At 40.9% G+C, this 27,387-nt stretch overlaps 1 protein-coding gene across 4 annotated transcripts in view; it reads right to left on the bottom strand.

Annotated features, from left to right (window-relative positions):
* The window catches only part of ABCC9 (ATP binding cassette subfamily C member 9), a 71,431-nt gene that overhangs the window by 36,600 nt on the left and 7,444 nt on the right, over window positions 1–27,387 (bottom strand). For 3 of the 4 annotated variants that reach the window (XM_048301534.1, XM_048301533.1, XM_048301535.1), the window contains exons 4-18: window positions 25,442–25,545; window positions 23,798–23,963; window positions 20,868–21,009; window positions 20,378–20,499; window positions 19,318–19,484; window positions 18,404–18,646; window positions 14,177–14,371; window positions 11,525–11,689; window positions 9,837–9,992; window positions 7,890–8,024; window positions 6,409–6,571; window positions 5,857–5,897; window positions 4,890–5,032; window positions 1,622–1,730; window positions 405–515 (exon numbers count right to left, since the gene is read on the bottom strand). In XM_048301534.1, coding sequence (XP_048157491.1) covers window positions 405–515; window positions 1,622–1,730; window positions 4,890–5,032; window positions 5,857–5,897; window positions 6,409–6,571; window positions 7,890–8,024; window positions 9,837–9,992; window positions 11,525–11,689; window positions 14,177–14,371; window positions 18,404–18,646; window positions 19,318–19,484; window positions 20,378–20,499; window positions 20,868–21,009; window positions 23,798–23,942 — 2,037 coding nt within the window. In that variant the 5' untranslated portion in view covers window positions 23,943–23,963; window positions 25,442–25,545. Of the gene's footprint in view, window positions 1–404; window positions 516–1,621; window positions 1,731–4,889; window positions 5,033–5,856; window positions 5,898–6,408; window positions 6,572–7,889; window positions 8,025–9,836; window positions 9,993–11,524; window positions 11,690–14,176; window positions 14,372–18,403; window positions 18,647–19,317; window positions 19,485–20,377; window positions 20,500–20,867; window positions 21,010–23,797; window positions 23,964–25,437; window positions 25,546–27,387 lie in introns of all 4 variants that reach the window. The other variant, XM_048301532.1, reaches the window with a different exon arrangement.

The following is a 27,387-nucleotide window of genomic DNA, read 5'->3' as shown; positions in this document are numbered from 1 at the left end:
AAGGATTGCCAAACCCACAAAAATTGTCAACAAGAAAAGATAAATACACAAATACATAATGTATGTAATGCAAGAAAGGGATGATCTTGAGCTGAGTTCTGTTTAACAAACACTTTCATTCTGTCAAATATGAGACTAAAGACTTAGACTTTAGACTCATGATGCCTCTTTGTTTCCTGAGAAGACACAAAATAACTACAAAAACTGGTCTGAAGCTCACTCTTCTCAATGTAAATTTGGCTAAAGTGCTAACTTATTTAAGGGCTTGCTCTTGCCATGGAAAATTTGAAACAACAGCAGCAATTGGGCACCATCAGGTGCTGTTGCAGGAGGACCTGCTCCCTGTTTTCATGAGGGAAAACATTTTCATCTCATTTCTCAATGAGATGAAATTTTCAAACCACCTTAATTGCCACATCATCGATCTCCACGGGCCGTGTCTGCTTCCTTGCTGGCTGCTCGTAGTTTTCAAGCTGATACCTCAGAGGCTGCCTCCTGTTGATGGCCTTGGTGTGCTACACAGAGAGAAGTGAAGGAAGGAGAAAAGTTGGACTCCTCCAGAGAAGACAGCATTTGGTGCCCTGTAAAGCAAACAATCCATTCCCTTTCCTGCCGTCATTCCAGCTCAGGAGAAGCAGCCACTGCTTTTCAGTATGTGATAATATAGACATACCAATGTCTTGCACACTTTTTAAATGTTTGAACACCCTTAACTGAAGCACAGAAAATATTGGGATTTTTTGCTTCCTGTGCATAACCATCTCAAATTTCAGCTCTGCCATCCTCCTCAAACACTCTCCCCATCATCTGGACTTGGCTGTCTCTGTTGGACTAAGCAAAAGGTGGACAGGACAAACAAAATATAGGCTAAAACAATCTCATTTTTGTTTCTTTTGTTATCAAAAAAACCAAAAAATGTGTTGTTTCAGGTTGGAAAGCTAAAATAAAATTTATTTTGTGCTAATCCTTTCTTTTTGTCGCCATTTCAAGTTTCAGTCACATTTCAAATTGTACAGTCAGATTGAAACTGCTGAAATATATAGCTTTAGAAAAATGTCAAAATGAAAAAAACACCTTTTCCCAATTCATCTTTGTTGTGGGTTTTTTTGTCCTCGAATTTTACTCAAATTTACTCTATGTTTAGTACTCCAGAAACAGCATTTTGGAATTAATTCCTATTTCACAAAGTTTGGTGTTGTTTTCTTCCACCTTTAATTCTGAATTTCCCAGAGCAGGAATTGTTCCTCCCTAAGGATGACCAACATAAAATGGATTGTACAGGCAATATACAGTACAAACCCCATAACCACAGGAAATCTACCTGGGCCTTTTATTAAAAATTAATAATGTTGAATTTTAGTAATATTTAAATCTGTTGGTGTGTTACAGTTGGTTTAGGTTGGTTTTTTTTTACTATTGGCACTTCAGCAATGCTTAAGTGCATATGGGGACCCTTCATGTCCTAAAAACACAGAGAGTAAGACAAAAGAGGAAAAACTGGTCAATATTAGAGCCAGGCTAGAAGCTACAGCTCCTGGGCTTTGTCAGCTTGGCCACTGGCCCTGTATGGGGTTATGTGGCCTCTCTGCTTTGAAATTCAGTGTCATGAAGCAGAACTTACAAGTCCTGTGTGCTTCTTGCAGGATTCATAAGGTACAGAGCTGTCCCCCCCCCTCCAGCTGTCATCTCCAATCTCATCACTCAGGAGAAACTCATTCAGCTTCTGTACACTTGAAAGAAAACAGGACAGTGAGTTTCATAAACCCAGGTTTCCACGAATACATTTCCTTTTTTGTGCAGTCACGCCAGCAGGATTTATCAGAAATGTTCCAAAAGGAGTTCATGGGATCTTTTCATCTGCCACCCTGATGGCAAATGAAGATTTATGTGTGTGGAAGAAGGACAGATGAAAATAATTAAGCATTGTACTGGTAGCTGGGAATGAAGAGCAGAGCAAGTCATGAGGGTGCCAAGGGAGCTCCGTGGGAATGGTTTCCATCTTGGCAGGCTTATCTCTTCCATGCCTTTCTCATGCCTGTGCAGTCAGGGTGCAGAAATGAGTCATTCACCCACCTCCATCCTCTGGAAATGCCAGGACAGTGGGTGCATCCTGACACAGCTTTTGCTTCATATAAAAAAAGACATTAAAGCTATTAGAGACTGTCCAAAGGAGGTCATGAGGATGGGGAAGGGTCTGAAGGGGAAACCATATGAGGAACAGCTGAGGTCACCTGGCTTGTTCAGCCTGGAGAAGAGGAGACTGAGGGCACACCTCACAACAGTTCTGCAGCTTCCTCACGAGGGGAAGTGAAGGGGCGAGTACTGATCTCTGCTCCCTGTGACCAGTGACAGAACTCAAGGAAACAGCATGAAGCTGTGTCAGGGGAGGTTTAGGTTGGATATCAGGAAGAAGTTCTTTACCCAGAGGGTGGTCAGGCACTGGAATAGACTCCCCAGGGAATGGTCACAGCCCCAAGGCTGACAGAGTACAAGGAGAATTTGAACAATGCTCTGATGCACAGGGTGGGATTCCTGGGGCTTTCTGCGCAGGGCCAGGAGCTGGACTCAATGATCCTGATGTGTCTCTTCCAACTCAGCATATTCTGGGATTCCATGGTTCTATGCACTGCATGCACACAGGGGTTGGGTACTGCACACCTCAGCACAGCTGTGGCCTGGAGACACACAGCAACTCTTTGTCTAGCTCTTAAAATTGTCCACTGGGAAATGTAGTGCACAGGTTCAATTCATTCTTCATCACAGGAGGATTTGATCCTCTTTCTGTCCCACTTCCTTTCAGAGTGCTGTAAGCACCTGGGTCTTTATCATTCTGGGGAAGGGATGAACAAAATCACACACCAGTCATGGTGAAGCTGTTACTTTGCAAAAACTAAAATCAAGGTGCATTGGGCGAGAGACTGAGAAAGCAGAAGGACATATGCCTCCAGATGAGTTATTTGAACATCAATCTGCAAATGGGAAAGTAGTGCATCTCAAAGCCTGTCTGTGTATTTTATATTAAATTATCAATACACCTTCAAGCCATGGAGATACAGGTTAGCAAGAAAGCACTGCTGTTGTCATTATTTCCTCCTGCCAGCATGCCTATTCCCATCTCCTCTCTTGAACAGAAAATTTATGTGAAACATAAATTCTGATATGTTTCCATATCAGAATTTCAGTCTTACTTAGGTGGCTAAGCAAGAATTCATTTTTTTGTAGAAGATACAAGACCTTGTTTTGGTCATGCACCTAAGATGACATCAACCCTTACTTTGTGTTTGAATGAGGTTCCCTCAGAAGTTTTATTGGCACTAGAACTACTCTTGAACAGAAAATTAAGATTCTGACCAAAGTATAAGCTCTTAATCACAGAAATAATAAGCACATACTCATGTATGTATTTGATTGAGGATAGAGCCATGGAGTGGCCAAACATACAATCTTTATCCTTCACTCGGGGGACATGATGTTCTTGGGAGAAGGATGTTAGGAAATGAGTTTGAAAAAAGGATGCAGTTTGTTTTGGCAAATCTTTAAATATTGCCCTGAGGGGTGGCCAGCAGTGTTAAGGAAAATGTACACACCATTTTGATATTAGGGCTATGCTAAACATTGTACAGAGATGTAGAGGCTTGGATGATTTATAGAGGAGCCTGGAGATTTTCCACTACTCAGAAATCATTTTCAACCTAGGGAAAATGTCTCGTGTGGCCTTGCTCCTGCTGCTGCTTTGATAAAAATAAACTCTGTTTAATTATTTTTCTTTTTTGAAGTCAGAGTGTCCATGACTGTGTCCATACAGGCCACTGACACAACACCCAAAAGCCGGAAATTTGATTTATACCAACCAGCTCCTTTGAGAGTAAGTACTCTATAGCTCAGCATGAAGGAAGCTGCTCTGTTGGGCTGTTTTACAGAAATAAATACCTGGAACTGGATGCAGGACATCACTAAATTCTCACTTATAGCCCAATGCACCTTTTGTGGAGGTAGGGTTAAGCCAGTTACTCTTCCTTGCTTCAGAAAGGCTGGTCTTGCTAGAAAGCTTCACACCAGCCTCTCTCACCGCCTCAGTGCTGACAAGAGCCCAGAGAGTGCTAGGGAAGAGTGATGGCGGGTGGCCACACTGGGAGAACAGGAGCATCTCTCAAGGAAGAACAGTGCAGCTCTGAATGTGAACTGCCAAAGTTAGCGAAATTGTAAAAAGAATGGAACATTAAGAATCACAGAATCACAGAATGGCCTGGGTTGGAAGGAATCTTAAAAAGCACCTGGTTCTGACTCCCCTGCCATGGGCAGGGACACCTTCCACCAGACCAGCTTCCTCAGAGCCCCATCCAGCCTGGCCCTGAACACTGCCAGGGATGAGGCAGTCACAGCTTCTCTGGGCAGCCTCTGCCAGGGCCTCCCCACCCTCACAGGGAACAATTTCTTCCTCATATCCAATCTAAACCTGCTCTCTGTCAGTGTGAAGCCATTCCCCCTTGTCCTGTCACTCCAGGCCCTTGTCAAGAGTCTCTCTCCATCTTTCCTGTGGGCTCCCTTCAGGCACTGCAAGGCCACAGTGAGGTCACCCCAAAGCCTTCTCTTCTCCAGGCTGAACAATCCCAGTTCCCTCAGCCTTTCCTCCCAGCAGAGCTGCTCCATCCCTCTGCTTCCCTTGGTGTCCCTGCTCTGGACTGGCTCCAGCAGCTCCCTGTCCTTCCTGTGCTGTGTTTCTTTGTCTCTGTGTCCTGCAGTGAAAAGGAAAGGTCACTGATTTCCCTCACATCTTTAGCATCAGAGTCCCACCTCATAACACTGTTCCACTTGAGCAGGTAGAAACAACCATTTCTGTTACTGAACGTGGGTGTTCAGGAGTTGGAGGAAGGAGAGGGGCCACTTACCTCACGATGGCCTTGACTGCAAAACGAACCACGGTGGAGAGCAGGAACAGAGGTGTGACCAAGATGTGGAACAGTGACAGGGATGCAAAGGCCTGGGCGGGCTGTAGTGGCCTGTCATTGGTGTATGCATAAGTCACAAAGGTCTGTCACATCAGGGAAAGAGCACGTCAGGACAAGGACTCTTGAACAAGATGGACAAGGACAGCAAGAAAGATATTTTGCTCAGCTAAGGCTAATAACTACCACAGTTCACTGGGAATCAAGATGAACTGAAGAGAAAGGTGTGTTGTGTTAAAGCAAACTAGATTTTAAAATCTTGCCAGTGTTTTCAAGAGGTTTAAACATTGAAGAGTGAAAAAGTTTTCATTGTAAAATCTAGCATTTGATTACAGCTTCGTAATTGACTTTAGGGTTTACAGGAAACACACAGCCCAGAAAAAAACCCAGTAAGAATCTAACAAATCTTAGGGTTTTTTTCACAGATAAGACTTAAACCTGGCTAGAGGATAAGCAAAATTTATTCCTCTTTAAACTGCAGAGTACCCTTTCTCAAAATGCCTCATAATGCATTTTGAAACAGGAATGAGTTTTGTTGCTAAAGAGACAAGAAAAGACACTCAAAACCCCTTTCAAAAAGAGCTTTTCAAAATGGGTCTTCTTTCAAGTGGTAATGAATTTTTTTTTCTTTCTTTCTTTCTTTCTTTCTAAAATTCAAGTTGTAATGTTTTTTCTTTCTTACAGTAAAGAACTATTTTTCTCTTTGGTTTTACCAATCCACCTTCTGGGAATGACAACTTCCAGTGTCATGCTGTCCTACAGTTAGCAGGGTCCCCTTAACTCATCTGCTGGTTTAGTGAAGAGTAGGTCCTACAATAACAATGGTGTCCTGTTCTTCCTTTTTACACCCCCTCCCCTCACTTTTCTCTCCCATTCTTATAAGGAAAACTGAAAAAACCCCATATCTTACTGCAAGAACAGCTGCTATTGGTATGGCTGCATTCATAAAAACTGGGAAAGAGAAACAAAATAAGCATCAGATTATAGGAAATAAGAAAAAACAATTTTACAGTAAGCGTATGACACTAAAAGGATCCAGTTATTTCCAATTCAAGTAATTAAAAAGCCCAAAGGAAAATTACTCTGCAGGAAGAAAGACAACTGAAACATTACTCAACCCTTCTACATTGCAAAAAACACAATTTATATGCAGAAAACATTATTTATCTTTGCTGCAATCAGAGCTGCCAATATTATCTGGAGCCTCCTTACTATAAAGCAAGTCCTAACTGTAATGTCACAATGAAGGTAACAGAAAAATTACTGCAAAAAAATCAGCAATATACATTTTATCCCTTTGAATGTCTGTGTTATGTATTTACCATGCCTTTTTATTTTAATGCCATTACACACAGACAGAAGTGTCACAGGCACAGCTGTATCTCTCTTTAGTTGAAGTTGGGAAGAATGTTCACATGAAAAACAGGATACTCTTCCGAGCACTAAAAACACAGTTACTTACTGGAAAGAGACGTATGGAGTGCAAAGGTTTTGAGGCTGGTGAGCTCTTTCATTCTTGTTTCTTCCACACTTGTACAAAATATGTGCTCCCAGGCATATAGCTTTAATAGCTTAATGCCTTTGAGTATCTCATTGGTTTTCTTTAATCTCTCAGTAGAATAGTCCTTCATTTCAAAAGAAAATCAGAAGAAAAATTGATGACTGTTTGTAGTCTTAATGAGAACCCTCTTTTCTCCTCACTTCTGTTGCAAAATTCATTTTAAAAAAATTATTGTTTGTTTGTGATTGTGTACAGGCACCGTACTGAGAAAAAGAATATAAAATTTCATTTTCTTTGCAGATATTAAAATATTTACAGCCATGAGGGGAAATTAAGTGACCCTTTTCTGCAAAGAAAAATAACTCAAAACATCCCAACCCTTCAAAGAGAGGATGAAACTCAGGGAGGTGGGTTAGTAGGTCAATGGTGTCCATAACAACAGACAGAAACCTAAATGTGTGTATTTGCTGATACAAGAAACATTCTGGGATCCAGTTGTGCAAATAATTGAGATATTTATCAATGTATTTAGCTAATTTCCCCTCATTAAAAAACAGTAATCATAAGTTTTGGTAAAATCATGGATTTTGGTAAAATCACAGTCCGAAAGATGTTATGAGTCAGAGGAATATGAGTCAGAATAGAGCAGCAGGAAAGACTGAGATTATTTCTGAAATTATGCAAAGATAAACCCTCTGTAAAATTTTTACAGGTTATAAAAATTGGCACAACTCAACAGGATTGAAGTGTGTTGCAATTAGATCCATGCATGTCTGATTTGCTTATTGAATATTAAGATACAAAGGATCTCTAAATATTTGGCAACTTAAACATCAAAGGCTTATTTAAAAAGTTCAAGGGTCACAGCAATAAAGTTAAAAATTAGACAAAGGAGCAGAAAACATTTCTAACTGGTGAACTAAATTAGGCAGCAAAACAAACTTACAGCACTGAAGAATTTAGATATTAATAGATAATAATCCATCAGTACCAACTGATTTTTAGAGAATACCAAAGCTTGGGCTGAGATTAAAAAGTCTCTAGACTTTACAGAGGGAGGTTGTGCACATTCTTTAATACTTTCCTGCTATAATTTATCAGTCATTTGCACTGTTTGCTAACATCCCATGAAATACAACATCTGCGTGTGGGAATAACACCCTTCCATGGAGTGGAATTCAGACAAAATTGTGCTAGTTGGATTAAAAATACTCTTTGTTGAGAAGGCACGTCAAGGCCCACATACTTTTTTGAGATTCTCTTCTGACAAATGTGAGGAAGGAAGAGACACTGAGCCACAGAGAAACAGACAGGGAGGGACGGTGGAATTGAAGGATGGCCTGCCCAAACACACACAATGGTTTTCACTAACTGCAAGAACAGAACCCAGAAACCCTGTTCTCATTTCTGGATCACAAATATCACTGAAATAATTCACTTACAAGAGTGCTCTTCTGAGCCTCAGCCAGCTTGGTGGCTATGAAGTACTGGATGGGAGCTAAGAGCACGATGACAGCGGCCCCGACCAAGGCGCTCACTCCCAGTAGGTTGTAGAGGAGGATCACGCCCATTATTATCTGTGAAGAGAAGAGCAACACAGGGGGAAAAAATGTAGATTTCAATAAGCCAGAACCATACCAAGAGAAAAATGTTTGTTCTTCTAATAAACACTTAAATGGTTCATAGGAATCAGCTGAGCCCGTACTTCAGGAGATCACATTTGGAAAGTGTGGGAAATAAACCCAGAAGCCTTTCTTTCTGACATTAACTAAATAGTTTGTGTTAGTGCCTGGTAGTTCTAAATCCAGACTGGGTTTCCACAAAACTAAAGGAGCACTAAAATGATGGTGCTTGCCCCGAGGCATTTTACAGAGTTCCTGGCCTCAAGTCCTGTTTACACTAGAGCTCCTTACCTCACTCTGGAAGCATTCAGAGGTCTTAGGGCTGTCTTGGATCACATTTGCATTCTGTTGTAGTGTCCCTGTGCAACTGCAGGCAGAGGGACATCTCAGATAGGCACTGAAGCACAAAGCAGATGTGCTGGGACTGACACAAACTGAGGTTGGGCATCAATACCACGCAGCTCTGGAGGAAAATGCTGCCTTAGTCCTACAAAGGGTTTGGGAACACTTCCCACAGAAGTTTACCTGGGAATGGCTGTGATGCAACTGCTGTGATTCTGGTTCCTGAGTTAATTCAAGCTCTGCTATATAAATATTTCTATTAAAAGCTCCACTTTGTGGTGTAGAGATGTCCTCAGTGATAAGAGGGTATCCAGAATTAGTTGCATATCTCATATTTTTATCTCTTAAACAAGTCTGTCTTTAAATCTCCTTTCTTATTATACAACATCAGAAGTAAGAATCAATGGAGTTTAACATTTTTAAAGCAATATTTAGCTTTTCAGGCCCCTGTACTGCAAATGGCCATACCTAGCCACAGCAGTTAGATCACCTGTTCATTTAATAATTTTCAAAGTACTGACAGCAACACTTCCACCCACTTCACTGGATGTGAAACAGTGAAATGAAACACTCTATATTATTTTTAATTTCTGTTGCCATGTAACCTTTTTTGCCTTTTATCCATAAACTATTTCATGACACTCTAAACCCTATCCAACCCATTAGTAGTAATAATATTGCTGACTAATGAAATAGATTACACTCTTAGGAAATTCAGCAGATCTACTGTAAGAATTGGTTCTATCCCCTTTAAAAATTCTTTAATGTCACTGAGATCACCGAAATGTAAGGATCATGCCAAACACAACCTGAGCTAAAATTCTGAAGATGCTACAGGAATTCAAGCTTCACAGAAAAATCAGGATGGCTTAGGTCCTTAAGTAGGCCCTGGCACTTTTGAAGATTTCTTTCAAGCTAATTATCCCAGCCTTTCCTTCCTACAGATCTGCCTCCAGTTCTTTCCCAGCCCTGTTAAGAACCAGATGTGTCCAGTGACTAAGTTTGTTTGGAAGAGAGCTCCTCTGAGCATTGTCAGTGCTCATGTCAGTCATGGAGCAGGATTCAATTGCTGTTGGTCCTGCCACAAAACCCGGTTACAAGTGGACACTGCAGAATCAATGCTTAGTTCTGATGCCAGGTGGCAAAATAAAAGCAATGGATTTGTGTCAGCAGTGGAAGAAATATGAGCAGGAAAAGGATTGCAGGTCCTACAAGCCACAGACATGGAAATCCTACTAAAAATCCCCTCTCTCTTCACTGGCCCTTAGAGAGACACCTTTCCAGCCCTTGGGCCACCTTTTTGCTCGTCAATCTTAGTGGGAAGTGCAGGTTCCTCTCTGGATTTTGTAGTAGTGTCCCAGACATGCATTCTCCTCACCCAGGCTGGAGGATCTCTGAAATCAGGCCCTTACTTTGATGCTCTACCTGAACAGGCATTGCCCACAGATTGGGGCACAGGAACAAGAACCACATTAATTGGTTGGTTTCTATGGCAACCAAGTTATTGATTTGTCCCAGTGTCATCTCTCCCATGGACAAGTTGGATGTAGAAAGCCTCAGGATCTTGTTATATATCATTGCCTGTAAGAAAGGGGGGAAAAAAGGAAGTTATTAAAATAATGTAATTATAAAAGAACAGTAGCAGTGGGATGTTTCAAACTGCATCATCAGCCTTTACCTAGGACAGCCCTTCTCCCAGTCTCTCACCTGAGACAGCGAGAGATGGAGACAGAGTGAGAGAAAGCACAAGAGAGAACACTGACTTTAAAAAACTCCAATTCCTCTTAAAAGATTTGTTGCTTAACGCAGACCTAAAACAGAACAAAAATGACAACAAAACATCAAAATTTAGGAAATTGGCCAAAGAAACTTTTTTAACAAGCATTTGGTGAGCCTGCTTTTCTGTGACACTGTCTGTCAAAGAGATCCTTGTTTCTGATAAGACAGTTAAATTCATGCTGTGAAGTTTGATCAGAGTGGGTATGTATTCCTTTGGGTTTCTCTCCCTTACCTGGCCATTCCTTTCCATAAAATTTGTAGGAGCTTAACAGGGTTTAAAATGAATCAGGGCTAACATCTACTGGATTTTAAAGACAAATATTGTGAGCCCAGTTTGCAGTTATGACCAAACATGAAACACTGCAGCTCCAATGAAGTTTTAAAAATAATTTGTCCTTTTGGACCCATTTTCTCCATGAATAAAGTATGTCCTGCAGAATTAATCAGAAATGCCTGGTGAATTAAATCAGCTGCATATGGCCCTAAGAGTCCCAATTTTGCTTAGTGGGTGTCACAAAAAGGAGTCACGAAAGGAAACGACCAGGTGCTCTTTCATCCCCAAATCTGTACCATCTACCCTGGGAGAAGGCAGAAAATGTTTGAAGCAGCTCCATCAATCAGGGTGAGCACACAAAAAAAAAAGAAGCTTCCATGCTGAGATGATATTCCCATGGTTAGTTACATCTGGCAAAACATCAGTTCCAGCTTCTGGAGTGCTACTGCTGCCTGTGGAGTTTGGTCTGTGCAGAGCCCTGCTACACCCCCACCACGTGCTGGGCCGGAGCTGCTGGCTCCACTTCATAAACAAGGCTCTCACAGAGGGTTAAGGGATGCTGGGGTTACAGACACAGTCCTGCAGATGAATCACTCCCGTCCCATCCCACAGGGCTCTGTGCTAAAGGGCATAAATATCCAGAGTCACCACCCCCGATGCATGCACAGAGTTCCCATAAAACAAGGACGCTCTGCAGATGACTCCATCCACAGTCAGCAGAAGCGAACTCATAAGCAAACGAACAAAGCAGATGCAGAGTCAAAATGACACTGCTGATCCTCATCTATCTCTCATTGTCTGCAAAGATGTATTTTTATATGCATGGGTTTTTCTGGGTGTTAAACTTCCGCAGGTTAAAATGATGGGATAAGTTTTTAGCAAAAGGAATTGCTGCCAGCAGTTTGCCAGCACTATTTTGTCCAGTTTTCTGTATAAAAATACAGCACATATCTTCTCTGAAACCATGACTTCAAGCTTGGTCTTCAGATAAAGAATGAGACAAATGAAAGCACAAAGATGGAGCTATTATTAGTGAATCTCCTGGCAGATCTTTGCTCACCAGTAAAGCACCCCGGAGGTTGATGCCAGTCTCTGTAGTCACATAGTAGGAGGCCTGCAGGAATGTCCTTTGCAGGATAAGGGCCAGGAAGAGAAGGACTGCCAAGACATAAACATTCCTGAGGAAATCCTCCAAGGCAAGGTACGAGTTTGATGGATCCTTCACCTGAAAAGAAAGGAAAAAATGATGCAAGTGCCATAGGAGGGACTGTATATTCCTGAGAAGCTGGAAACAAGCAAATTCAATCATTGCATTAGAAAGAAACATACTGATGGTACTATGGGAAAGTTATCGAAATCAGATTTCTCATTGACCTCTATATCAAAATTATTTGGATACAAATTAAAAACTCCGCTCCTGTTCCAAAGACTAAGGATTGAGATCTTTTAGCAGTTCTAAAATGATTTAGTTTTAGCAGGAAAGGAACAATAAGATTGCCATGTCTGCCTTGTCTTTAGTTTCCTCATCAAATTCTGGTGATTTGTAGGATAGAAATGCTACTCAGTAGAAAATAAAGCTCATTCCACCTGCATCACAGAGAAGCTGCAAGAAAATATTTTTTATTGTATGGGATTAGTTATTTATGTTGCATTTGCATATTATGGAAACAATTCCTTCCAGGAATATAGTCTATGATACCCATAAAATCTGAATAACATAAGACTATACATGCCAGTATTCCCCACAAAATGAGATTTAAATGCCTCAACATGGAAGAGAAAAAAAATCTTGTTTAAAGCCCTTTGTTTTCATTTTCTAGTTTTTGTGTTCACTGTTCTGCTCTGTTTCAGGCAGAAAAGGAAACAAATGTACCAAAATACTCCAAGGAAGACTGTTCCTTTGGTATTTCCGATCCAGCTGGAAGCAGGATGTACTGGAATTCTTACAGGGGAAAAAAAAGGAAAAAAAAAGAAGGAAAAAGCCTGTTCTACTGAAATATCCAGCCTGATTCTGAGAATAAAGGTTTGGGCAATATAGGAAAGAAAGCCATCTGCCCAAGATTCATTGAAAAAAGGGTTGCTTAAGTGCATGGTTGGTCAGACAAATATATTGAAAACTTTTCTCTTAATGTTCTGCTGCATCTAACTTCCCCTTGTTTTCATAGTGGGGATATAAATAAGAAAATCACATTTGTAGATACCTTTTTTCAATGTATATAGAGTTCTCAGGAATTAAGGCAGAAGAAGCATAAAATTAAATATATTCACATTAATTGGAACTAGAGAGAATTTAAAGGAGAAATGTTTAATAGCAAGAACAGCCAAGAGAAAGTTTATCAAAATCCATAAATTAAAGGCAAATGTATTCTGAAATGTATCCAAGAGAAATAGTGACTGTCACCAAGCCAACTGGTTTCAAGATCTCCAATGATTCCAACCTTCCCTTTAGCCAATGCTGATTAAAACTTTTTAAAAAGCCATAACTGAAACCCCTCCACTGAAGAGTACAAAAAGATAAAGGAAGCAAAGGATTCCTAAATCTGAGATCCAGAAATCATTTTCAAGCTTAAATACCTTGTTTGTTCACCATGCAAAAGACCCCAACATTTTTGAAGGCAAAACATGCACTTTGCCCTGTAACTCTGTGGCTCAAATCCAGCTTGTGCAGGTTCAAGGATGATAAAAAGCTTTGTTTGATAAGCTGTACAATTAAACTCTCCTTCAGTGCAGTGAAAGCCTCAAGCCAAATTGAGACCATCAGTCAAGAAAATTAATGTCAGGAGTGAACAGCCAAGAAAAAGATACTTGGGTAGTGATGATAGTCAAATACTTTATCTGGAGAGGAAAATGCTATTCCATTACATACCTATCTGCTCATTCAGAGACAAAACACTCCAGAAACTGTATGGAGATGTTTCTCTATCAGAAAACAAATGCAGGAAAATGTCTTTGTCATTTCTTCTCTGCTGTCAGTAAAATAATTTTACCTGTATCTTTTCATTAGTTACTAATAAATTCTTTTTCTTGTAATAGAAAATGTTCTGTATCAGAGGCTTGCTCAGTGTTTAGAGGTGATCTCAGAAAGTTCAGTCTCAGTGAAACGTGAAATGAGCAGTGATCTGGCATCTCTTGTGCATCTTTATTATCAAAAAATGCCATTGAGTAAAGTGGATACTTTTCAATTTCTCACATGTGCCAACACATTTCCTCACAGCAGCAATCAACACAATCAGCCACAAACAGGGACTGGCTACTCTCAGCTTCCCAGTAAAAAAACAGATTTCAGAGAGCTCAAAACTGTTAGTGAAGTATAAACTGACAAATGGATAGGAATTAAGCAAAATTCCCAGGCTGAATGCACCACTGAGGCACCACCAGTGCGTGTCCTGCCTGAAACAAACAGGCACAGTTGAAGAGGAGCAGAAAAGTCGTTCCTTCTTCCCAGAACTGCTGGGGTCACTCCATCAAGACAGGCAGCTGGGGAGCTGAGGGGAGCCTCCACAATCTGTGTTCCCTTCCTACCCAAGGCTCCCACTGCTCAGGTTTATAACTTGACTGTCTCTCACAACAGAAATATTCAATTTGCTTGAGAGAAACCGTAATAATACAGTGTAGACCACAGACCTATCAAAGCATGCAGCCAGCTGTCTTAAATACCTGCTATGACTCTAAAACTACTACCAGAGCCATTCAATCCACGTTGTCAGGTTACCTTTTCTGTGGTATTTGTATTATTAGTTGTATTCTGGAAGCCCTGGACAATGCCAGAAATGCACAGTGGCCCAGCAAAGCCCAGCAGGTCGGCCAGGTAGCGGAAGGTGCTGCTGAGCAGGATTGGCCGTCCAAAAGCGCTGTACATGGCCAACCAAATGGAGGGGCTCCGGTTGGGATGGTCCTCCACCTTTTTCTGGAAAACAGAAACAGGTACCCAGGCATTAAGAGAAGCCTCCCAGGCTCTATATGGCAACATTCCTGTCTGGATGCCTAAATGGTTCCAGAAAGGTGTTTTGGACCAGGTGAGGCAGCAAACACATCATAATTATCAACAGATTTCAGACATTCTTCACAGCAAGTTCAAATTCTGCCTCCCCTTGCTAACTGTGGTTTCTCACCTCTATATCCTACCACTTTCCTGAACCTGTGAACACAGGAATGCAAGCACAGATTATCATCCTGGCAGGCAGCCATTGTCCCTTGTACATGTGTGCTCAGGGAGAGCTCTGACCTTTCAGCCCTTTGCTCACGTGGGTAATCCTGGTTTCACAGTAGCTGTGAAACCACTTGATCCAGTAAAGGCTTCTGATTGCAGGAAAAATACATGACAATTACAAGAACATAGTTTAATTTAATTTACCTGGAATTTTTTCCATCTCTTGGATGCCTTCCAAGATGACACACTTCAACCAATCAATGATAACTCTGCTCAAAAAATTAAAGCAGCAGACCAGGATGGGAGGTAAGATTAATTCAATCAAGGGTCCTTTCTAGCCTTCAGATCTGTGAATTTACACAGTATCACAGCTCTTGGCTAAAACACCAACCAGCAGATATGTCTTAGTGTAATCAGAAGAGTTCTGATATCTCTGAGGTCCTTTCAATTTAACGAAGAAAGAGTTTTACTGACCAGAGCTGTGCTCTGCAGAGTGCTTCCTTGCAGTTCAGGCGGCAGCTTTTGACACTTTAAACAAGCATCTGTCATTTCTCAAGCAGCACAGATGCCTGCAAGCTGCAAGCCAAGCCAAGCCCTCTTGAGCCTTCACAGAAACATTTTAAGCACAGCCAAGCAACAACCACCCCCTGCCCCAGCAAATTCACCGAAGAAAAGCAAGTGTTTCGGTAACCTCCCTGGCTGCCTCGTCTTTTTTTCCTTTTTTCTCAGTTTTTCCTTTTTATGCTGTTTCCACAGTGAGATGGATCATGTGTGTGGTGCCAAAATGTGCAGGTGGACCAGGTGGCTGCCAGAGACTGGGCCAGGCCAATGCCAAGGAGCTTAGGAAGGAGAAATAAGCACCATGAGGTCAAATCAGAGCTACCATTCCAGAAAGGGGTGAGAATGAAATTGCTTCCTCTGAGGAGGTAAAGAGCACTGGGGCCTTGTGTGAGTTGCCCAGAAAAAAGGCTCTGAATTTGTGGCCTAATGGGTTTTGAGCTTGAGTGCCCTAAAAGGATTAATAATTTAATAACTTGAACAGCTTGAGAGGAGCTAAGCTAATTTATTGGGTAAACAGCTGCCATCTTTTGGAAAAAAATTGTTATATTATTCTGGGCAGAATTATTCAATTAATGGTAAATTTGGTAAACACCAAAGGTAAACTCTTATTCCTCTAACAATAGCCATTTTCATTATTACTACAATTCACACCTTGGTCATCACTACGTGAAATCTGTTCCCTTTTCGTTGGAAAAAATACTAATTAATTTATCTAATTTATTGCTAAACACTGTTTTTTCTTCTTTTTTAAATCAGGATTTCATATTAGCTGAAGCATGTAATGGGAAGAGGGGAGAAAGATTTTTTTCTAATCATAATTTATTTTCCAGAATGGTCCTTGATTGTTATGGGCTTGCATAGAATGTTGCTGTGTTGATTAACCAGTCTGGGCTACTGTTCTCAGCTGTGGCACTTGATTAGGTCTTCCTTGTCTTTGTCAACTTCCTTTCAAATTCCTGTAATTTTCTCTACCTTGGCCAATCCACAGTTGGAATAAAGGGCTGTGAGACACTGCTTGCTGATAAATCAAGTCACCTGTAAGGTTTGCCTCAGTAAATGTGGAAATCTGACTCTTCTCATAGTTCTGGAGCTGGCAGCATGAGCCTGGTGATGAAGAGCAATGCCCTGTTCCTGTGATTTATAATTAACACAATTTCCTGGGTTTTTGCCCTAGCAGGTAAGATCCATAATGGCACATGAATTGCAGGCATAGGAAACTGATGGCCCTTGACTTTAAAAATTGATTTTTCTATTACATGCCCAAAAGAAAAGCTTTCTATTGACCATTGGCACAAACTATACAGGATTTAGGTTGGTGGCCTAAGCCAAATGTAATATCGATGTGCTAAATCTATTTTTGGATATGTGATATATGATGCACTGGTATGTGGTGTGAAACATCTAGGCTGCTTCTACAGAAACTGAAACAAAAGCCAAGAAACAGCAGACACAGGATCTCAGGTTTTTTTGGGCAGGGGGGCAGTAAATGGAATTATGTGAGAATTGATACAATTATTTCCATTTTCATAGCATGCAGAAGAAATAGCAAGACAATGTGAGCTGTCTCAAAAGCATTTTACACTATAGAGTATTCATGGTCATGTTCAGCACCTTTCATCAAGGTGTGATAGGAAGGGTTTGGGAAGGAACAGGAGTTTTCTCTCTGCAGGGCCACGGAGCACAGCTGAGATCAGCTACTTCCAGGCACAGGCAGGGATAACCCGACTTAATCCAGAGGAGGCTGTGGGGCTCCCCTCCCCAGTTACAGGAGATTAGCGTAAAATACACACTTGGCAGCAGAGACAGTGGCATATCACCTCCTCCAGACTGCAGACCACACTCCAATCTGAAGAATTTTCCTAATTATGTGGCTGTTTTCTGGCCCAACCAGGCACAAGCCAACGCATTTCTGGACAGGAATGAACTGCAGTGAGTTCCACTGCCTGGCTCCTTGGATCTGCTTTAGCCATTTGGTTTACTTTAATGTTATCTACAAATACCAGTTTACTTCAGGGTTACAGCCTGATTTTGAAGAGTAGCACAAATGTGTGGTAATCTCAAGACTTTGGACAACAACAGAACACAAAATATCTGATGTAAGGCAGCATCAGAAATGTAGGTGAGTGTAACTGCATAAATAACATTTATGCAAGTGTTTATATGTGCATGACACACACTGAGGGAAGCTACACACTGAAAGTTTGTGCTCATGCACACTAGCAATAGCACGTTTAACTTGCCTTTTGGCAACTGAACTGCATTTTTGGGCAGGCACAGACAGCACCTGCAGATGTGAATGAGCTACAGACAAATGCTGGCACCCAGCTGTTGTGCCTGTCATCAAGAATGGCACAGACTCGGGTCCTTGGGTCATGTAGGTGCATATCCCTCTTTAAGTAGGGCTTAGGCACCTTAAGGAGATGGCCTAAGGGATGCATCTCTCCCAAGCTGCTGTGAAAAGCTCAGTTCCAAAGACTCAGTAGCTTTCTGCCTAAAGCAGAAGGATCCTGATCTCTGGTCTCTGTAATCCTCGACTGCAGAAGGAAAGAGAAGCAACCTATATCTGTTAAAATATAACCAATTGTACTGATTATTCTTTCATCTCAGAAGGCACAGAAAGGAGCCTGCAGCTCCATTAGGTGGTAGGAGCAGAGAGCTGCCTAAATGCATCCAGAAGTTTCCCTGGAAAATCCTGCCCTACCCAGTGAGTTTTCCCAGCCATGCTTTCTGTACTGGGTCTGGCCGGGATGGAGTTAATTTTCTTCATAGCAACCTGTAGGGTGCTGTGTTTGAGTTTGGTGACTAAGTCACTGCTAAGACACCAGTCTTTTGGCTATTCTTGATGTGTGGTTTTGGCTATTTCTCTGTCTGGAGCAAAAAAAAAGGTGAAGATGAGTGTTTCCAGCTGAAATTATGGACAGAATGTCTTCCAATTTCATAAGTAGCTAAGATTTAAACAAATCTTTCAGTATTAAATCTAGCAAGTGATCAGTCTGTTGTGGTTTTAGTTTCCAGTTGCACTCAGTTTGGCAACTCTCTCCTGCTATAAATTTACTTAAAACCAAACAGTAACTATTGGATTGGAACTTCCTAGGCCAATGTTTCACCTTGGAACAAACAGTCCTAAGTTAAAAGTTCCTAAAATGAGGATTTCATGAAAGCTGAAGAAATTCAAAGTGACGCTTTGGCTTTCTAAGGCCGAACAGTGACATGGACATCTGTGGTTACCTTTTGCTCCTCATAGGCTTCTTTGAGACAGACATAATTTGTCAGTGCTCTCATTGCAATTGGGAGCTTCCCAATGGCCTTCAGGTCCACAGGTTTCTTGTGAGCAGATATAATGAGAGTGTTCATCCACCAGTAAGTTGCCTTTGAGAGCAAATTGACAAAGGGCTGCAGGAACCTCACCCCGAGATCCTGCAGATCCTCTGGAGGCTTTACTTTCTGAGGGTTCATGAAGAACACATACCTCTGGAGAGGAGAAAATAGACAACATGGGCTCAGGAATTATCTTATTCATAGTAATTTTTTAGTAAAAACTATGTGCAAGACAACCACAAATTTGCATTTAAAGGTAATTATAAGTTGAATTTAAATATAAATTTGCATGTAAATGGGAGCATTTCCATTTTGACAGATAACTGGCAAACAATTGACCAACATGGCATGTGGATACAGCTCTGTACCGTATCAGTACCACTTATCTTGAGCTGAACAACAGCAAAAATGAATTCTTGGAAAACAATTATATTTTAAATTATCATGGGTAAGAACATATGCTGACACATTCACTACATAAATAGTTCATCAGCACTAACATGCCACATATTTTAAAGATTGCATCCACACACCTATACCATCCTCATGTGCACAAATACACATCTATCTATACAAATATGTGTGCACTTTGTGTGGGTAGATACACACAGGCACACACACCAAGCCCAGGGGATACATCAAGAACATACATTTTAAAGAGACCTAAATCACCACTGATTTCCACAGAATTAACCAAACATTTATGGCCAAGCTAAACTCGGGCCTAAACTTGACACAAACCAGAGTTCCTGGGACTAAGGACCCATCTTCATCCCCATGATACCACTGATATTTTTCCAGATCCTGAGGAAGAAGCCACGTACCCTGACTCGGATGACATTGATCTCCACTGCCATCAGCAGCCCATAGAGGATGACCATTATTCCAGTGATGCAGAAACGCAGCTGAGAAAAAGGCACCCCATCCTGGCAGTATCTGACAAGCTTGATGGTTTTGGTGACAAAGGCCATTATCCAGTAAAGGAAAAGAGCTGTAAAACAGGTGCAAGTGCATAATTTAAAAATAAATAATAAATAAGTGTAACTACACCATTTTAGCTTCCATGGCTTGGTACAATGCAGGCCCAGTGATCCTCTATGTCACCAGCCACTGTTTTCTTTCCTGGGCCACAACCCTTCAAAAAGATCCACAATGGCAGATCTTCACACGGGTAAGAAAGTCCATTGAATGGGACTTCCTCTGAAGAGGAACTTTGCTCTTAAAGTGAAGGAAAAGGCACATAGCTTAACAAATGTCATATTGCCTCTTTGAAAAAGCGAGGTGCATCCCAAGTGAGAATATGGAAATGTGCTCATTTTGAAAACGAGTTTGTGGAATGTAGTGTTATCCTGCATCCTGGCTGGTATCTGTCAGGGGCTTGTTCAGGTGGTTGAGTTATAGGCAATTTGGACAATATACCTGTATGGAACATTATTCTGCAATGTCTAGTCAGACCATCTCCTGACTGAAAGAGCAGATGGGATAATCTCAGAATCAGCTGCAAAATATGTTGAAAAAGAGCAGCATCTGCACAGGATGGTTTGTGGTCAGATCACTTTTCAAAGTGGCCTTTTGAAACAGACCTTTTGAATGCAGACAAGGTTTTCCTCAAAATAATGAGCAGTGTCAAAAAACACCTAAAAGCTCATGATAGAAATGCGACAGGCATGCAAGGCTTTCTCTTTTGTGATAAATTTAAAAGCAGTTTTCAATGTGTACCTTGTGAAAGGTGCAGTAACTCCTATGATACTACAGCTGGAAGAGCAGAGAATTATTCCTCTCTCTTTTAATATTCTCTTCAGCATCCTCTTCAACCTACACAAGCTGACTTTGACTAATATACTGGGATTTTTAAGAGTAAATAAATATCAGACATAGACTTACCCAGCAGTAACTTTGGAAAGTTGGATGTTTCAATATTATGGTAATAGACTATGGATACTGTGGCAGCCACAAATCCCATTATAGCTGGTAGAAAGAGATGCAGGTGGCGAGATTTCATTTGTCTGAAAATAAGTAAGGTATAAATTAGTGAATCTGGTGCCTTTTTTTCAGCATTGTGTGAAACCATAGGTGTTCTGATCATCTATTTAAGAGGACAAACACGACTTTCCTAGAGACAAAAAGATTTTTGTCCTCATGAGTGCTTTAACTTTGGTCAATATTTGCTTGCCATTATAGCTCGAAAGAAGAATTAATGCTAAGAACAACAGCTTCACCTTCATCCCATTAAAACCTGGACAGTTCATGAAAGGATTCTATGAAGTCTTTGGGGGAAAACCTCCTCATGGCTTACTAGCCAGCCCGGCAGGCATTAACACTGTTCATTAACAAATGCAATTAGCGTGGTTAGCCACCACACTCTGCCACTTACGTGTCAGAAACAATCCCCTCTGCTATTTCACACACGTGCACGAACAGCAGGGTGAACGTCAGGATCCACCGCAGGTTGTGCCCGGGGAAGTGCAGCCAGGTATTGTGGTGAATCTGCACTTTGGAGCTCTGGCTTCCCCAGCCTGGGAAACGATAAGATGGGAAGAGGAAGGTTGTCTCACAGCCAGTCAGTGACTGATCTGGTTATCAACTTTCTGGGCACACTTACATGCAATCAACACAAGACTACAAGGGTTGTTACTAAAAAGATGACCCAGGGGTATCTCAGTTGCCCCATAATTTAAATCAAACCCTGGACAAGGAGACAATACTTTTCCCAAATTACAGTCAAAGAGAAATCATCCCTGGCTGAGAAAAAGGATAAGAAAACAAAAAAACCCCAAACATCCCAAGTGTCACGCTCAGACAACAGGGACTGACAGATTTGAAATGGTGGCGTCCTCACGTCTTTCATAGTCACAGACAGGAGCAGGAAAAATTCCCAACTGATATAAAAGCTGCATCCTCAAAGGAGGCCTCCAAGATACATTTACTTGAAACAAGTAACATTTATGATCTGTTTCAGGCCTGTTTGGGAGCACAGTCTGAAGGAATGCTGAACAGTGATTTCACAGCTTCTGTCCCTCAGGCACAGCCCAGCCTCCTAGGCCTCCGCATTCCTGGCCCTTTAAAGCTCCCAACACAACGCCAGGACTCAAATTAATCAACAAATTAAACCTGAAGCCTATTTCCATGTCATCACCTCAGATGTCACTTGTCCTTTCCAGGCAAGATCCTCTCTGAGGCCAGCAACCCAGCAAGAAGCGGGACACAGAGGATCTGAGGGAGATGACCGGGCAGGGGGAAGCTGAGGCCTGACCACAGGCTGACTCCTCATGGTGGCGAGCCTGGGCCTCTGTCCCTTCCCACACGGACACAGGGTTGTCCTGAGTCAGGAAGCCCAAAAGTCCCTCTTACTGTAAGGCAGCTCCTGGAATTCCCTGACAGGCTTCCCAAAGCCCGTAGAGAATCCCAACAACAGCACATTTTGGGGAAGTAAAGAAACCAAACAAAAAGAAACAATTTTGATTTTGATTTTGTGCTTTTGATACACAAGGATGCAGCATCTCATCGTGCTTAGAGGCTCCTCAGGTGACAGGAACACACAAACCAGAACCTAAGTTAATTCATTCTTGGAAACTGTCAGGATTTCACCATTTCATCCTTGTTTAATAAGCAAAATACTGCAGGAACCAATTATTCTCTCTTCTCCTTTGAGAGAAGCATATCTCAAGCATTTTCCATCATTTTCTGAAACTTTTCTAATCTAATGTGGTTTTCTTTGACCTTGCTCCTATCTTTGTCTCTCCCAAGCTGCTTTTCATTTTTTCTCTGCCCATACATCTGCACAAACACAGCTCATCACCAAATTTCTGGTTTGGAGTCGGACTGTACCAGGGGCTCCAGTTGGCTTTTAATGCTCTGTTCAACATCTATTTGTCCTGATAATTAGCATACAAAATAGAAACCAAATAATTACATACTTACATAAATAACATACAATTTAAACTAATTTTTTTGTCCTAACTTTATTATGAAATACAAGGAATTTTCAGTGGCTGCAGTACTATTTCAAAATTTATTGGCTAATACCTCTAAAAACAATCGAAGCAGCACTTGATGTTAGAATGTTCTAAAATATTATCTCTGCCCTCAGACCTTGCACTGTACTTCCATCAAACACTTCTGCACAAAGCCCTGTCCTTCAAGGATGACTTGCATCTCACCTCAAAGGAAGAGCCAGCACTGAGGTAAAAATCCAGCACTGTTGGAGAGAGTTTCCATAACCCTGGGGTTTCTTTCTAGTCTTTGGTTATTAATTTGTTAGAATTTGTTTCTTATTCTCTTGCTTAATTATTTAATTAGATTTTAGTCACTGGATCATGTCACAATTAGATAGAGAGTGTCTTAACCCACAGGTTCCTGTAGCCTTTTATTAAAGCACTTTGAAGTCTTTTACATAATGAAAGTCCCTAAATCTCAAATTTAAATTCAAATCTTCCTTGTGGAAGAAATTAATACAACGTACATATGCAACACCAGGAAGGTAACAGGGAAGAACTGACATGGCCATTTCTCATGCAGTTGTCAGGAGAATATTAATTTTCACTAATACTTTTGATGGTTATTCAAGTCTCTTAATCTCCTATGATCAGTTAGCCACTGTTTGACATCTCTGGAGAAGTATTAAATTGCGTTTATTTCACCACTGCAAATTAACTGGGATAAAAAGACCACTATAGAAGAAAAGTATCATTAGAGTACTAGCTTAGATGGGTTTTTTTACAAGACTGTGTGAGTTGGAGCCCCTCCACTGTCCTAAATTCCTCAGGAGGGATTTATCATTTCTTATTATTCATTCCTGTGGGGGAAAAAATTATCTCTATTGCTCTACTTTCATTTACAAATGCTGGCAAAAGAAGGAATTATTCTATTTTAAATATTTCCTACACTTCTCCTAGCCTTGGATCCAAGGTGAACATTTTGGATATTCTCTATAATTCATGTAACTTCAAGGAAATTCAGACCCACTGCCCTAAGTCTTCTAATATCTAATAATAGCAAAGGTTGCAAGTTGCCAGTTTCAAATCTGAAGAAAACTTCTACAGAGAGAAGTTTCACAGCATTTGGATCTGATCTCTCTGGTTCTCATCCATCTCTTCATGCTGATTAGTTCAGATTTGTATCTAAAATTCCCACATTTCAGTGGGTTGGCCTCACGTCCTCTGGGTGAAGCCATTCTGCCTCCTCTTTTTCAGAATTCATAAATACAAAGCATCCAATGGTTTCACCAAGCCCATACAAACATGATTGAGTATAAATACATGCTCTAGTGTTTTTGGGATGGCAGAACTCCATGGAATAACTCACCAATGAACAAAATTGGGAAGGTGATAAAGAGCAGGAAGACATGAGGGACCAAGTTGAGGGCATCCACAAAGCAGACGTTCCTGAGGACGCCAGCACTGATGTTGTAGGCTGAGGTATTGTCATTACCACAAAATGCGAGTCCCATCTCTTCCAGAGGGTCTGGCTACTACAGAAAAGAGAGAATTGTTGACTACCAAGAGTGCTGGCATTCCCCTTGGCTAAAGACAAAATAAATATAATAAAGAAACGGGGAAGGAACAACCCATAGAGAATAACACAGTTGTATTTTGAAAATTATTTCAGGCTATGTCAAATACAAGCACATTAGAAGGCTATGTTTATACGACATTAGTATTATTTATATTTTGATAATATTCTTTATATTTAGCTGCATTCATTATTTAAGTGCTATTTTTAAATACATTATGCTATAACTTCTAGTGCTCATTATAGGCACAAACACTATGCTGCAAAAGCTCTGTAAGAATATAAAGAAAGAAAGTAGAAGATTTGAATAATAAGTATTTCCATTTCTCATCACAAAACCCAAATGGACAGAAGCTGATTTCTGTGTGTTGCTGTTTCTTTGGTGAGCCAACACTGTCTGTGCAGTATCTCCAACAATTTGTTGCACTGCATTCCCAGTGCAAGCTCTGAACCTTTGGTATTTGTGATCTGGCAGCCTTGCACTCACTGATATTTTGTATTTCTTCATTGTCACGTAGAACAATGGACACATACATGAGACATTACAGATAAATGACGAACTCTTAACCAAAGTAGATTGCCTAGGCAGTAAATCAGCACTTATGCTGGATCCTGAACGCCCTTATGCTTAGACTCATCCCAGCAGTCTCTGACTTCCATGATTTCTTGTGAGATTATCTTTGTACACCAAGATAAGCTCCTGTGTTTGTGCTTGCAGAGCGTGGGCCATAGAGTGACCCAGAATTATGGCCAGGTTCTGGCTCATGGCAACCTGTGCATCATTTATTTTCATTCTTCTTTATAAGATCAAACAGGATTGCAAAGTCTTAGCTTGCTCATTTCTTTGCCTGAGACTTACACAGCAACAGAGTGCTGTAGAATAAGTTATGCAAACTCATTCACTCACACCTTTTTCCTTTCTCGAATTTTACATGCTAAAATAGAAGGAATATATTTAATTCAGCAGAGCATCTGTCTGCAACAACGTTGGCATTAATGAGTTTTGCAGAGTCAGAACAGGATAGAGATGCAAAAAATGCATGAATGCTGTTTAAAAACAAAAAAAAATCAGCTGAATGGGGAGAAAAAGGTTTCCTTCTTTCCTCAAATAGCTCAATTAGTTCTGTAAGTTTAAACAAGGTAATCATAACAAGGTAAGCATAAACTACACAAGTAGTCCCTTAGAGACAGAATAAACATGCAGACTTTCCCAACAATACAGAATTCAAAGAGGCACTTTGAACCTCTGCTAAACCCCCTTTTTGCTTTTAACCAAGTTCTTTTTGGATCTGAAAGCATAACCCATATCAAAACACATCAGTGAAGAGGAGTTTCTTTGAAAGGAGTGTGATAAATGCATTCCCTTTCCCAAATATAACAGCAGTTTATAGCTGAGATTTGCCAGAAGTTAAACATAACTCGCATTCACGTACTCACTGTGAGGCAAAAGCTGAGGGTCAACCGACTCAAACTTCAGGAACCACCACCTGCTAACAGTCCATGTGCTGTAACACAATTTGATGGAGAGTTTGGCCCATTCTCTATAATGAATAGAGTGATATGACCACTATCATTCTATCAGTTTGTTTCTCTATCAAAATACATTCATAAATGCATAAGGCTAATAACAAAAAAAAGAAACACTCTGTTAATGCGGGCTCTGTCTGAATATATCGAGGAGTTATTAGCAAAAAAAGATGGAACTTTACAAACAAACACACAGGGGTTGTTTGGGTTTAATTTGTAAAAGCTTGACATGTCTTTTTTAAGGGAAAGATAATGATAATGGTAATCTCTTGAAAATCAGAAGTGCTGTTTCCTCATTTTTGTCGAAGGTCAGAAGTCCAAGGGAGTTCTGCTGGGAATTTTCCTCCCTTTCCCACAAGGATGACTCTTTTCTGAGGCAGCATAAGATGCTGTTGTGGTCTAGTGGTTGGAGTGGTACCGAAAGGCAGGAGAATCCTGGGTTCAGATGAGCACTGAATCATTGACTCCCAGTGTAGCTTTTGGCTTCTAGCCAAATATCAATCTGGGAGAAAGGATGAAAACCACATCCAAGGGAAGCTAAGGGAACTGGTGTTTTTTTTCCAATTTTTCTGGAAGGGAAATGGAATAGAGGCAGCAAATGTTCAAGTGAAGGACTATTAACTGCAGGGAGGGTGTTTTCTGCTAACTAGAACCCACCATCAGTTTGCAGATATTTCCTATCCCACCTCAAACAATAGTCCCTAAAAACTCTTGGGAAAGATGCATCTTTGAAGAATCACATCTGAATCTTCACAAGAATCTGTGCTGTGCCTGGTTTTGTGATGGAGTATGTCCAGTAACACTCTTAAAACCAATTGTCCTTCACACATTGCCAGGGCTGAGAAAAGAACCTGGTCCTATTAGTTCATATTGATGTCTAGAGACAGTGCCTATCATACTGGTGATATTTTTCAAGAAAAGGTATGGGCAGTCTTTCACCATACTTTTGTTACACGTTCATTTCAAAAAGAGAGAAGTAGAATTTAATCATCTTCTCTTAAAATGAGAGAGAAAATCAAGCCTAGGTTGGATAGTTTGAAAAAATCCTCAGAAAATAAAAAAGATTACATTGCAAATGAAATGAGACAGGGTAATTGACACTAAATTCCTAAGATTTTTAATAGAAAACTTCATCATGAATCAATTTACCTAGTTACCATGTTCATTAAACTTCCACAGGCTTAATGTCTATCAAAATATTCTGATCAGTGACGTGATGCTGTGCTGACCCAATGCAGCTCACAAAATGCCAAATCAGAAAATGTACAACTTCCCTGCTTAGCAGCACCCAGCTCAGGACACACATCCAGTACAGTTTGGCACTGACAGGGAAGCATTAATAGTCCAGTGATCCCTCCTCCCTCCATTCCTTCCTTTCTTCCACCCACTTGTCCATCTCCCCTGTGCTGGGAACAAGCTGTGGCTGGAAGTGGAGGACTCATGTTCTGCATCTGTTGGCACATCTCAAATTTCATAACACATTCTACTGCTGGCAGTTCTCTGGGTATTCAAGAATGGTGTATGAAAACACTCTGCTACCTTAGAGGTAAAACTACCTTAGAGCTCTGAGAAATAATGTCATCTCCAGTGTGCCTTGTGGGGAGACAGGAACCTCTCCATCATTCCTTTTCCACCCATTTCTGGTACAGAAAGCAGATCCAACACACCCTCCACAGTTTTGTGACACAAACCACTGGATCTTGCTGTGTTTTTTGGAAAACTTAGATACAGAGGAAACTCTGCAGGTGGAGAGATGCACAGACCCATCACCCCCTGGAATAAAGCATGTAATGTAGTTCCTACCTCTTGGCTCAAGTTTCCTAGATAAGGGGAATATACTGGATGAAGTTTTGCTG

The sequence above is a fragment of the Corvus hawaiiensis genome, chromosome 4 (assembly GCF_020740725.1).
Source record: "Corvus hawaiiensis isolate bCorHaw1 chromosome 4, bCorHaw1.pri.cur, whole genome shotgun sequence".
NCBI classification, from domain to species: domain Eukaryota; kingdom Metazoa; phylum Chordata; class Aves; order Passeriformes; family Corvidae; genus Corvus; species Corvus hawaiiensis.
This window is presented reverse-complemented; position numbering and strand designations above follow the sequence as displayed.